Source organism: Pichia kudriavzevii, chromosome 1 (genome assembly GCF_003054445.1).
Source record: "Pichia kudriavzevii chromosome 1, complete sequence".
Classification (NCBI taxonomy): domain Eukaryota; kingdom Fungi; phylum Ascomycota; class Pichiomycetes; order Pichiales; family Pichiaceae; genus Pichia; species Pichia kudriavzevii.
Genome location: NC_042506.1, coordinates 2,669,897 through 2,683,053, shown reverse-complemented (window position 1 = coordinate 2,683,053; position 13,157 = coordinate 2,669,897). Strand labels below are relative to the sequence as shown.

Genomic DNA, 13,157 nt, shown 5'->3' with positions numbered 1-13,157 from the left:
AAAACACTAACACATAATGAATTAACTACTTCTGACTGATTAAACCTCACTTATAGATCAAAGTCTAGTAGTTTAAGGACTTGTTTGAAGTATAGTTTTGAGAATAAATTTTAGTGGGACGTAGCATGTGTTTCTCCCGGCGGGTCTTTGAAAAGTGCATTGAGAGTAAAGAGGAAAGCTTAATCTGATATCGAAGCTAAGCAAATCGAAGTAAAAAGTCGAACTTAATGGTCAGCCATGCTAAGACAACGTAACAGTTTATCACAGACGATAAAGCTAGTCTTCTGAACAAGCGCAATGCTTGTATAGGTAAAATTAGTAACAGCATGCTACAATATAGATGTGCCAGTCCAAACACTCCTAAGTAAGGCAACAACCAAAATAGAAACGATAAAAAAGAGATTCAATCAATCAGTGGCAGCAATACCAAACAGCTGTGGATATTTCAGAGATAACTTTAGCAGCCCAAACCATCGAATCCAAAGAAAATATAAAATACTCCCTAGGTCTAGACAATGGAGTAATTAGGTAATACATAAACAGAGGAAATCTTGTTAGTCTTGAAGCATTTTACAGATAGGTATCTGCCAAAAACATCATGTCTTCTTCAGTCATAACCAAGTGTAAATTGTCTATTGACAAAAAGTCGATCTTTCCCTGTTCGTTGAGTGTTTTCAAACCAATAAGGTTATATTTATATGATGTTGTATGGTTGAAATGAATCAGTTTTCCAGACTCTGGATCAAGGTCATAAAACCAAGCAGTTTCTTTAGGAACCAAAGTCTCATCCTTCTGGAACATAATCAGCACGAGTTTGTTTATATCCTTCATTTTTTTTTTGTAATCTACGTTTGTGTATAGCTCATTGTTGATAAATTTCAAGAAAACAGATTTTTCTAGGTATGTTTCGAAATTATTCACATCACGGAAATACTGAGCTTGGATATTATTGTTTTGCATAAAATCAGTGTACATCCTACTTTTCAAAAATTCATTTCTTCTTTTACAAAATGAATTATCGGGTTCACACGGCGGTAAATCTGCAAATCCATTTTGTGGACTTCCAATTGCAATGACATTGTTAACTTTCACATCACAAACTTGAGCCAACGCTCTTACAAACAAACCGCCCTGGGAAAATCCAACCAGGTTAATTCCATTGTTGATATCGATCTGCAGACTTTTTATCTCATTGCAAGCCTGAGTGACCTCGGACATCGCATCACCCCATACTGATGCAGATCTATCCTTTTTAGAATCTTCATCGATGTATATTGAAAAAATCTCCAAATCTGGCTGCGCCTTCAACATCGATTCCGCAGCCCATTTCATACTATTTGAGTCATAATAGTCACCCATTCCATGCCACATGATAACGGGTAAATGTTTGGTTGTCTTAACATCCGTGTGTCGGAGAATTGTCAGATGCTTTTCCACCTTTTGAGACTCAGGCAGATCCAAGAAATTGAATTTAGCATTCTTGTGATGTTCCATCTCTGGAACTAGATGACGCAAAACAAAACTTATTATTACAACAATAAGATTCATTGTTGGTGGTTATTAGTATCTCCATAGTAAATCCTTCAAAACATAACAGCTCCGGGAGACTAAGTTGATAAGCGTCAACTTTTTTCATCTCCAATTTCGAGATTCTCAGCTGTACTTTTTTTTCACTATTTGCTAAATTTTTTTATTTGAACTTCAAGGTTCCTTTTTTCGATTACTATTGAGCCAATAGTCGACCTAAACTTTACACCAATGGGAAAAAGAAGAGGAGTTTTGAAGAAAAAGGAAGTGGAAAAACCTAGGAATCATGAAAGGGCAGATTATATTTTTCAAACAATGAATCAAGAACTTCAAGACAAAGCACTGCTTGCAGCCGAAGCACACATATTCAAACTAGAAAAAGAGGGCAAGATGGATGAGCCAATTTTTTTACAACTAACCACAATGGTGCAAACTTCGAAAAGTAAAGAGTTCACGAGAAGAATGATAAAAATTCCAAACAGATTAAGGACAGTGAAGAATACCACTATTTTACTGGTAACAAAAGATCCTGTTGATACTTACCGTGTACCATTAACAGATAAGGAGGCGGTAACGTCTGACACTTTCACGGATATTGTTGGTTATAAAAAGTTCAAAACCATGGTTGGTACTTCCAAAAAAGCGTTGAAGACGTACCATGAGTATGATATGATTATAACAGACAATAGATTACATTCTTTGCTCCCAAAACTATTAGAACCTACCATTTTCTGTAAAAGCTCACAAAAATTCCCCTTGATGTTACAAATGGCAAAACCTAACCCAGATGCACAATTAGTAAAGACAAAAAAATCAGGATTCAAGGACGAACGGGTGGAACCTGAATATGTTCAAGGACAAATTAAGTCATGGTGCCGGAACACGACATTTGTTCCCTCTACTGGACCAGTTATATCCATCATTGTGGGTAACCCTAAGCTATCTGGTTCAGAAATAATTGAAAATATAGATTCTGTACTGACTTATTTGTGTGATGAATCTTCAAGGCCGATTGGAGGTATCGTTCAAGGTGGATTTGAGGGGATATTGGACATGCATTTACGTGCTAATGATAAGACACTTCCTATCATGAAAAAATCGTAAAATTGGGATTAGAAATGTATATGTATGTATGTATTTACAACTTTTTTACTAAGAAATTATAGAGAAAAAGTACCTACTCCATATGCGAGTGAAGTTTTTCCATGATTGTCGAATATCAAAAGAAACCAAACAATGATCTCCATTAGTAAAATTCAACCTTAATACACTGAACAACGATGCGGCATTTTTTTCTTTCTCTTATTGTGATTTACCTAATACTGGAGGTTATTTTATATGTCAAATTCTACAAGCCAGATGTGACCAGCTCGTTGGTTGAGGAAATCTATGAGAAATCAGTTCAAATAAGGGATTCACGGTACAATAAAACAAAAGAATTTTTGAATCGTGCCAGAATCAAAGGTGCTTCCAACTCTTATGTAGAGCCTGTATATTTGAATGACAAGGACCATTTAGTTATAAACAAGCACACGGTCAAATTAGAGAATGCCACGATATTGGTCTTGTGTCGAAATTGGGAATTAAAGGATATTTTATCTTCAATGAGATCCCTGGAAGATAGGTTTAATAAGGATTATCATTATCCCTGGACCTTTCTAAATGATGTGCCCTTTGATGAAGATTTTAAGCGCTGGACTACAGAAATGGCTAGTGGGAAGACAGAATATGGTTTAATACCCAAAGAAGATTGGGACACCCCTGATTTTATTGATCAACAGAAATACAATTTATCAATTGAAAAAGCAATAAAAGATGAATTACTCTACGGTTTCTCCAGATCTTACCGAAATATGTGTCATTTTAATTCCGGCTTTTTTTTCCGACAGGAATTGGTTATGAAGTATGACTATTATTTCAGGGTAGAACCGGGGGTTCAATATTTTTGTGATTTCCAAATGGATCCTTTCAGGCTTATGAGAGAGAACAAAAAGAAATATTCATTTGTTGTTTCATTGTATGAGTATGAGAATACAATTCCAACGCTCTGGGAAACAGTTGAAAGTTTTATGAAGGAGTATCCACAACATATTCATCCAAACAATAGCATTGACTTTATAACAGACAAAGCGCCTTTGGGAAAATATGGCTTGGAGTTTGGTGATTCGCCATACAATTTATGCCACTTTTGGTCCAATTTTGAAATTGGAGACTTGAATTTCTTCAGATCAGAACAATATCTCGATTATTTTGAGTACTTGAGTAAAACCGGTGGTTTCTATTATGAAAGATGGGGGGATGCACCTGTCCATTCATTAGGGGCCACTCTACTTTTAGATCGAGATGAAATTTTTCATTTTGAAGATATTGGTTATAACCATGTCCCATTTTTCAGTTACCCAGAGGGTAAACAAGTTATGAAATACAAGAGATGTGTTGCACCTCCGAATACCGACAACATCAATGTGCAACTGGGAAGCTGTTTGCCACGCTGGTGGAGAAGCGGATCGGGTAAAAAGTTTTTAAAAGAATATTACCATGAAGACGAATATCTTTTGTTCAAAGAACATTATAATATATAGAAACTATAAGATTTTGTATTAAAAATACAGTTGTTAATTTCAATGTTTTTTCGGTTTCAACATCAAGCATAATTAGATTCCAATCTATTCAGTTCATCTAGAATTCTTTGAAGGTCAATTTTATCCTTCTTGTCATTGAGACTTGGAATTAAAGTAGTTGCCTCGTCAATATCTTCACATGATAAAGAACCTAGTTGGGCTATTTCGAAAGGATGTAAAATAGAGTTTTCTTCACTCTTGAGTAGCGATTCAACAGCAGCACACGTTTCAACATCCTTGAACCTGGCAAATAAAGCCAAATGTTCCAGAGTTTTACGAAGAATTTCATTTGCCGCTGGCGCCGCTGTTAATTTGGCCAACTGCTCATCTTCAGGTTCACCACTACCGTCAAGGCCTTCTATTTCAACACCTGTATACTTAGACATCGTTTCTGCACGCTCTTTTAATGCTGTACGGATCAATATACGAGCTTCACTTAGATTCAATGCAATTAACTTATGTACTTCACCGTCATGACCAATCTGTTCAAGTTGAAACTCAGGACCCAATTTCAACTCAGAAGCATTTTCTTCATCTTCTGGTTGGCTCGCCTTACCACCTCTTCTTCTAGTAATAACAGATGACGTTGAGAGATTCATGTTGGCCCCTCACGTCGAAATACCTAGAAGAACTGCAACTCAAGCGTGTCAAATTCGAAGTGGACATCAACATGAATTTCAAGCTTTTTTTTCCTCACAATGAGAAGAGACACCTTAGTACATTCCGCATAGCCATTACCAATATTCGATGTTTTATGATTCAGGTGTGCTTGTATATATATATTTATGTATATACAGCAAGTATACAAGAGTAATTTACGAAAACAAAATGTATATGTAAGTGTATATACAAGGAGTGCTGTAGAGAGGGGGGTTGTTAACAAAACGTAATAGTAGTAGTAAAAAAAAACCAACAAAAAATGAGGTTATCAATCCAAATCTTGCGTGTAGTTTAGCATTAGATGTGTTAAGATTATAATCTTAGCATTCATTAATCATACTGATAGAATCAAGCAGCAAGTGGAGCTGCGCCACCTTGTTCTGGCATTGCAACAGGCTTATTAGCATAAGCCATATATCTTTGGAACATCATACCAACACCTTCTAAGATACCCAAGAAGATACCACAAGTGATTGCAGAATGTAGCATATGTTTCCTTCCACCTCTAACTGCTAGAGAACCACCTACACAGAAACCGGCAATAATGGCATTCCATGCATCTTCACGTTTACGGATGGCCTTGATAGAACAGTCATAGAATGAAAACAGACCACCCCAAGTACCAAAATTACCACCAACAACCGGAGCACGTGCCTTGATGGCTGCGATTGCACCTATTCTTCTTTCACCGTATGGAGAGTTTCTGAAACCTTTGATACCATGCCAGAGAGAACCACCAATGACACCCATAGCGTAGGCACCACCAAAATCGTTCAAAATGACAATAGGACATGGGTCCCTAGAATGATCAGCTTCTGGTGTAGACATCTTTGTATATTGCTTGCTGGGGTTTTTTTTTGCCTTCTTATGGTACACAGGTACAGTAACCAGTCGCCGTTAATGATGAATCACCTTGCACTTTTCACTCTGCGGTTCTTCCTCACTGAAAATTAGGAAACGGAAATGTCGAGAAAAAAAAGGGAAATGAGAAATAAAAGAGAGGTAAAAATTATACACCTGTATACATTGTTCTGTTGGTGTGCTATACAAGACTATTTGAACGAACATGTTTGGCATTAGAGCTGTATTTAGCCGTTGGCGGGCTCCAAGAACCGGTCCATTCTTCTCCCGTTATGAATGGGTGATGGATTGCTTCGTGTGGAGTCCACCTCTCTAGTGGGCTGATGTTTAATACACCTTTAAGAAAATGAACTAAACATGACCTTTCATGCATTTCCTTATTGACCATTTCTTCAGTCATGTCCTTTCTGGGTAACCTGTATTTCATTATAATATCATCCAACCTTGTGTCGCTAAAGTACTGCTTTGGTGTGCTTTCATGGAGATTATATTCATGGTTAAATTCACTCAACGTTTTCAACCTGTAGTTGAACTTACCATTCCCATCACCTGTCGAATTGGGAGTTTTGACAATGTAGTTATTGGATTTTTTCTCAACCATCATCCAAAAGGGTGGCATTCCAAAGGTGTCAACGATTCTAACCAACTGCTCATATTCCGAAGCACCAGGAAATAAGGGCAAACCAAGAAATAATTCCGCAACAATACATCCAAACGACCACATATCGACAGAAGTAGAATACTCCACACCTAAAATGACTTCCGGTGATCTGTAAAACCTGGATTGAACATATGTGTATACCGTGTGCCTTTCTTGACATGCACCACCAAAGTCAATTATCTTTAGATCTGGTTTGTTCAAACTTGTTAACAGGATATTTTCTGGCTTTAAGTCGCAATGAATTAGTTTAATATCTTTCAAAGCGCATAAAGACTCCAATATTTGGACTGAAAAATTTCGAACAAGTTTAATGTTTAAGCCATGATGATGATTTTGTTTGATCAACTCATATAGGTTTGAGCTTAGTAGTTCAAACACCAAACAAAGGTGATATCTATGCATAAATTTATCCTTCAAAGTACAAAAGTATTTTTCGTATTTAGGATCAACTCTCTTTGTTAAGAATTCCAAGATGTTTCCCTCAACCATTGACTGCTGTAAACATTCCTGGATTGCTTTAACAACCTTCACGGCAACGATTTCTTGGGTTTTCAAGTTCTGGCATTTTACAACTTGCCCAAACGTTCCTTGACCCAAAATATCTAAAACTAGGTACTTCTTGTTTTCCTCTGTACCCAGAATATCATTAACATGTAAAATGTAGTCATGATTTTCATTATCATAACCATTGTTATGGTATGGCTTATTGTTCTTTGTTAACACTCTTCTTGGGTTTTTACTTGTTTGATAGTTATATTCGGGCACACACATCGAATAACTCAAACTTAAGTCAGTTGTCAATGCTTTCAAGGGTGAAACAAACTTTTGGGAAGTTGAGACACGTCTGAATTTGGGCTTTTCATTAATAATTGGTTCCAAATCTTTTGCCGACATCACCGGTGTGAATTTCGGTGTCTTCAACTGCGGCTGATAAACATATTGTGAATCGAATCGACTAATCTGCGAATCACTAATATTGTAAGAGTCATCGAGAAATTGACTTGAAGGGGCTCCTGATTGATTAAAATCCCATAAAAGATTCATGTTTGGAGAAACCATTTGTTGATTTCCAGCAGAATGCGGCTCCTGTTGATGCTGTTGCTGTTGCTGATGATAAACCGCAGCTACAGATCCTCTTCTCAATGTATTAAAGTTGTTATTATTTGTAGTTTCCATGTGTATGTAATGAGGAACCGGGCCATCTGCACGTAAGGGAGGAATGATCTGTTGTTGTTGGCTTTCAAGGACATTTTTAGATCTATTGTTCATAAAATGTTGAAGCCTTGGATCATACTGCTGCGATAAACGGCGATATGTATCAGTCTGTTGAAGATGCTGACTTTGATGTGGCAATTGTTGTTTTCTAACATATGGCAGAGCATATTGACTATTAGCCTGCTTGTACTGCTGTTGAGCCTGTTGTTGTTGAAATTGATCAACTTTTTCATTCTGGGAAGTTGTGGGGAAATACATGTTCAGCTTTGATTTTGGGACTGCAAATGAACTACTGCGTAAGCCTCTACTTGTCAATGTAAACTGATTTAACTGGTCATTTGGATCAGTAGAAGGTGTTAACATATTTGCCTCATTCGCATACGTCGGTCCTCTATTGGGACTGACACTTAGACTTTTGTCAAGTCTAACTGATGATGAGGGCGGTAATGATTGTTGATTTATTGCCAAGTCGGGTATTTCTGCAATTGAATGGATTCTGTTGCGGCTTGACTGTAAATTGGGGGAGTGAAAAGTTGGATTATTACTGCTAGTTGGAGATATCGGTACTTCCGAGTTACCCAAGCCGTCAAACCCCCACATACTTTTAAATAATGGACGTTCGGGAGATGCAGTATTTGAATGTTGTTTAAATTGTAGAGACTGTGGGTACTCCTTATTTAACGGATCATCTGGTATGGGCAGTATATTTTTGTTTATCACCGAAGGCGGCAATCTTTGAGTTTGTTGAACTGACATCCGTCTGTTGAATCCAAATCGCTGTACTGTATTATCTGAAGTTTGTGAGCTTGGAACTGTCTGCCAAGCTGCCACAAAATTTTGGTGTGGGGGTAACAGCATTGGATTAACGTATTGATGCTGAAGATATTGTTGAGGTTGCTGTTGAGGTTGCTGTTGATGCTGCTGTTGATGATGCTGTTGATGCTGTAACTGATAATATTGAGATTGCTGGAGCTGCTGTGCTTGTTGATAACCATCTTCTTGCCTTGGAAGATATTGCCTTGAACCCTCGTCATTTTCGGTGGGTGAATTGCTGTAGTTACTCATGGCACCTGGCGATTGTTGCTGTTGCTGTTGTTGTTGTTGTTGCTGCTGCTGCTGCTGCTGCTGGTGTTGGAGCATTTTGTATTAGAGAGTCTATGGAAATATGAAGGAAATGGTGTTAATCGTTTGAAAAATGATCTATTGGTATGAGTAATACTATGGTTAATCAAAAGTCGAATTTATATAATAACTAAAAATACAAGGAATAAAGGAGTATCCAACAGAGTAAAGACTTCTTATGTTGATCCTGAATGTGTGTGTATGCTTTCTTTTCTTGTTCTTCTGTATCGACGAATTAGAGATGATATGCGCTCTGCAACACCATGCAAGCCGGCTGTGACGCTGATGGATTAATACAATAAGGGTACATATGCAAAGTAAAGCATTGTCGATATCAAATTTCCCAGTAGCGCGCTATTGATCAACTGAGGAATCTACATTCCTAAAAAGGAAACTGCCGGAAATTGCAGGGCATGGAATTCTCTTTTCACGCCAAGATTTACTTCAATTATTAGCAGCAAAACCAGTTGTTCGACTATTAATTTATTAAAATATTAGATTACTGTAACGAATAAAAAGGTAAAGAAAGGGGGGAAGAGGAGGATAAGTAATAATGTACAAGGGAACAAAAATAAGAGCTACTCTGCCAAACCTGCCAGGCTATTGAACTCAGACTGAGAATTTAGCCAATGAAGAAGCAGCTCTAACCTTACGACCAAAGAAGTAAAGAATGTAGACCAATGCAACAATACCTAAAGAGATGAAACCAAGGGTAGCCATAGCCCATGTGGTGGACATGTTTTCGAACATAGCAACACCGGCATGCGCAAGAGCTGCGGCAATTGTAAATGAAGGAATTGTAAATGCAGCAATGGCAGAATTTGATAAACCTGCAGCGGAATAGGAATCAATGATATAAGACAACATTGCTAACCACAATAATGGATCAGCAACTGCAAGAACTAAACCGGCAATGATTGGAGACCAGTAGTTAGTCTTACCATTAGAGGTGAAACCAAACCAGAAAAGACCCAATGGGAATCCCCAGACAGTAACCAAGGAAAGTAAAAATCTAGCTTCTGGTCTAGCAACGCCACCATTGTTTCTTCTATCTCTCTTGAATAACCAAGTTTGTATGGGTTGAACGGCAACGACAATGGAGACACCAACAACAAAGTTCAAATAGGTACATTCTGCAGCGATTGCAGACAAGCCATTGTTGTAAACGAAAACATCAAAGATACCATCCATGTAAAGGAACAAAATACCATAAGCAAAACCATTAAACAATCCCATACAAATAATGATTGGTTCGGTGACCATCATCTTCAATGCTTGCAAGGTGATAAATTTGATTTCATTCAAAGTTGAGACTTTTTCAACAACAATGGCTTCGCCACCTTCTTGAGCTAATTTTTCTTCATATAGGATTTGGTAAGATGGAGTTCTACCAAACAAACGGTCCTTCATGTAACCAAATTCTCTAAGAATGACGTTTGGAGAATCTCTACCTTCTAAAGCGGTTTGTTCCTCAATGACGATTCTTGGTAAAGTTTCAGGAACAAGGCAAAGGAAAACAGTAAAAGCTGCACCAATAATGATATTAATAATAAAGATCCATTTGTAACCAAGGGTTGATCTTTCCATAATAGCTTCACCAACTATACCACCAATGGAAGGGCCGGCATTAGCAGAAAAGACAAACAAGGACATTGGCTGAGATGCTCCATCGGATCCACCAAACATATCACCAATTGAACCTGCAACGTTGGACAATGCAGTTGAACCACAGACACCAATCAAAAACATAAAAATGGCAATCATGGCCATACCTGTTGGCCAAGCACAACCAAAATTGAAAATTACATATAAAAATGTGGAAAACACATAGATCCATTTTCTACCAATAAGATCGGATAACGGACCCATGAATGCAGGACCAACGGCAGTACCGATAATGAATAACGATTGTCCTAAAGTTGCCACTTGGGCATTAACATTGTATTTTTCTTGCACCTCATATTCGGCTGCAACATAAGATGTGGAAGTTAAAGTGATGAAAACTTGTAATGAACAGTATGCAACAGTAATTGCGTATTTTTTCCACAAGGACCAATGGTAAGGATGGTGTGGATTATCGATAGAAAATGGGACACTAGCTTCTAGAGGATTTGAAGTTAGGTCATGCAAGGTCAAAGGTTTCGATGTGACCGCCTCAAGATTCTGTTCTTGAGGGGTAGTGATGGAAATTTTCTCTTCAGAGTCGGACATTTATCAGTGTATATTTTTTTTTCTCTTTCTGAAAAATAAAAACTATTGAGGACGTGAAAGATTTGAGAGAAAGACAGACTAATTATATGGCACCTGAGTAAACTGAGGAACAAAGAAATGAGGTGGTTAACCTTTGAAGAGTGGCAAATTAAAACTCAAGCTTGTTAGGAAACAAAATGGATAAATGCAGAGGGGGGGAGGGTTAGTGTATAATCAATAAAATGCCAATGCAGGAGGAAAACGGTGATGTTATATAGTGTTAGATAACTGGACCAAGTTAGGCAAAAAAAAAAGAAAAAAAAAAGGCAAAGTAGAAAAAAAAACCACGATTAATTTATCCTAATTTTCCAGCGATACAATGCACAATCTCCAATCTGAACGACTTATCTAATCTGCAGCTATTGTTCACGGGAGTGGAAATGACAGAATATTGGTTGTTCCGCGGCTCGAGAGGCCCTTGCCGCGGCACCTGTAGGTATTTTCCGCGGCAAGAGGGTGCCGAGTCAAGTCCGAGATAAAGGATGCGTCATAGTCCTGCAGACATTGCCGCGGCATTCGACCGAAAATGGGGCGAGCATGCAAACCTAAAATTGAAAAGGGACGATGAGTAGGAAACTCCAAAAGATCCAAACGGTGAAAGGCAAAAAAATGTTCCTCTTTCAGGAAAGAGGTCGCGCCCCGGCTGGCCGCGGGAAGTGTGCTAAACGCGGCCTAGCACGGCCTATGGCGGACTAGCCGAGGAAAGAATACCGGTAGCAGAAACAGGACAATTCCGACGGAACAAAACACGGGGGTGAACCTCCCCTTCTATTTGTAGTTCTTCTTCCCCTTCCCCCCCCCCTTGCAAGATTTCCCCTTTTAGGCAATTTCTGGTTCCGACGGTAGCAAGATGAGAAGGCATGGTATATTACAGACAATTTCCAGCGGAACAATATGTCTATTACAATTTCCTTCTCCTGTCAGTACCGCTGGTTCATTGTGTCAAACAACAGATTGTCTCCAATTTTGTTATTGATAAACAAAAGATATATTGGATGTTTACAAATATACCACCTACTAGTTCAAGGTTTTACATATGTTCCCTCAGTTTGTATTGTTCCGTCATGAGGGGGGGGGATCATCACTTTAAATAGGAGGTAATGTCCACTTCTCTTGAGTGTACGATACTTTTGTGTTCTTCTTCATCTTCTTCGGTTTTGTTTTCGTCTTGAATACTCTTACTTATTCTTCTTGTAAGACGAAAATACGTCATTCCATCTCAGAATATACCATCAAACAACGAGCAGGGAGAAAAAAATTAAAAATTTCTAAAACGTGAAAATTCAAATTTTAAGGTAATAATAATAATAATAATAATAGGAGAATAACCATTTAGATGTTGACAACTGCCCAATTACAACAACACAAGGGAGATATTCGTTCGCAAGTGTGGAAGGAGCTTCGTAAAGTAGCATATCCAGATTCAAGATTCCATTATGACTTTGCCGAATTTATTGCCGACTTCCAAGGAAGTGAAGATGCAACCAACCTGATATTGAATTCCCAATTTTTCAAAGATTCAACAAAGGATAAGAAGAATAGTCTTGTTTTCATTACTCCAGACAACTGTTTGGAATTGCTGAGGTTCAAGATGCTAGAGAGAGGTATACCGTTCTTAATGACAACCTATGGGATCAGAAGGGGCTTCTATGTTGTTGATCCTACCCAAATTGATAAGGAAATGTACTGGTATGCGGCAACTCTTGATGGTATGGAAAAGTTATCCAAACATGTAACCTTAGCAGAACTGAAGGAAATGCAAGTCAATGTCCCCTTGATGATCACAGGTACAGGTGCCATCAACGACGAAGGCATTCGGTTTGGAAAAGGCCATGGCTATTTTGATTTGGAATGGGCAATGCTGTACACCATGGGCATCATCGATATCGAACAGACTAAATGCGTGGCCATCGTCCATGACGTCCAGCTACTAAGGGGCATCAAGCTAAAACCGGAGATCTTTGACACCGTATGTGATTTCATCGTTACAAACTCTACAATCATCTCCGTCCCTAACGCAGTCAAGCCAAACTGCGGAATAATATGGGACATGTTGGCACCTGGAATGCTAGAGGAAATTGAACCATTGAATGAACTCTCGAAAATGAACACAACCATCAAGATCAATTAACCTCTTCTCTCCGGACACCCCCCCCCCCCCCCCCCCCCCCCCCCTTTAAGAAGTCTAACGGTGTTCCGTTTGTCCCTCTTTATATACACCCACATCCTTTCCACCTCTA

At 38.4% G+C, this 13,157-nt stretch overlaps 8 protein-coding genes across 8 annotated transcripts; 3 read left to right on the top strand and 5 right to left on the bottom strand.

Annotated features, from left to right (window-relative positions):
- Positions 1–570: 570 nt before the first annotated feature.
- C5L36_0A12270 (uncharacterized protein) lies at positions 571–1,548 on the bottom strand (the record flags this gene model as incomplete). Its single annotated transcript, XM_029464267.1, has 1 exon — positions 571–1,548. One exon carries the CDS (start codon positions 1,546–1,548, stop codon positions 571–573), a length of 978 nt encoding a protein of 325 aa, XP_029320127.1.
- Positions 1,549–1,758: 210 nt separating this feature from the next.
- On the top strand, positions 1,759–2,631 carry C5L36_0A12260 (uncharacterized protein; the record flags this gene model as incomplete). The annotated part of the gene is made up of 1 exon (XM_029464266.1): positions 1,759–2,631. One exon carries the CDS (start codon positions 1,759–1,761, stop codon positions 2,629–2,631), a length of 873 nt encoding a protein of 290 aa, XP_029320126.1.
- Positions 2,632–2,807: 176 nt separating this feature from the next.
- Positions 2,808–4,109, top strand: C5L36_0A12250 (uncharacterized protein; the record flags this gene model as incomplete). Its single annotated transcript, XM_029464265.1, has 1 exon — positions 2,808–4,109. The coding sequence occupies one exon, from the start codon at positions 2,808–2,810 to the stop codon at positions 4,107–4,109; it is 1,302 nt and encodes a 433-aa protein (XP_029320125.1).
- Positions 4,110–4,171: 62 nt separating this feature from the next.
- On the bottom strand, positions 4,172–4,747 carry C5L36_0A12240 (uncharacterized protein; the record flags this gene model as incomplete). The annotated part of the gene is made up of 1 exon (XM_029464264.1): positions 4,172–4,747. One exon carries the CDS (start codon positions 4,745–4,747, stop codon positions 4,172–4,174), a length of 576 nt encoding a protein of 191 aa, XP_029320124.1.
- Positions 4,748–5,156: 409 nt separating this feature from the next.
- Positions 5,157–5,636, bottom strand: C5L36_0A12230 (uncharacterized protein; the record flags this gene model as incomplete). The annotated part of the gene is made up of 1 exon (XM_029464263.1): positions 5,157–5,636. One exon carries the CDS (start codon positions 5,634–5,636, stop codon positions 5,157–5,159), a length of 480 nt encoding a protein of 159 aa, XP_029320123.1.
- Positions 5,637–5,850: 214 nt separating this feature from the next.
- Positions 5,851–8,685, bottom strand: C5L36_0A12220 (uncharacterized protein; the record flags this gene model as incomplete). Its single annotated transcript, XM_029464262.1, has 1 exon — positions 5,851–8,685. The coding sequence occupies one exon, from the start codon at positions 8,683–8,685 to the stop codon at positions 5,851–5,853; it is 2,835 nt and encodes a 944-aa protein (XP_029320122.1).
- Positions 8,686–9,276: 591 nt separating this feature from the next.
- Positions 9,277–10,878, bottom strand: C5L36_0A12210 (uncharacterized protein; the record flags this gene model as incomplete). The annotated part of the gene is made up of 1 exon (XM_029464261.1): positions 9,277–10,878. The coding sequence occupies one exon, from the start codon at positions 10,876–10,878 to the stop codon at positions 9,277–9,279; it is 1,602 nt and encodes a 533-aa protein (XP_029320121.1).
- A 1,630-nt stretch (positions 10,879–12,508) lies between these two features.
- On the top strand, positions 12,509–13,048 carry C5L36_0A12200 (uncharacterized protein; the record flags this gene model as incomplete). Its single annotated transcript, XM_029464260.1, has 1 exon — positions 12,509–13,048. The coding sequence occupies one exon, from the start codon at positions 12,509–12,511 to the stop codon at positions 13,046–13,048; it is 540 nt and encodes a 179-aa protein (XP_029320120.1).
- Between the last annotated feature and the right edge of the window lie 109 nt (positions 13,049–13,157).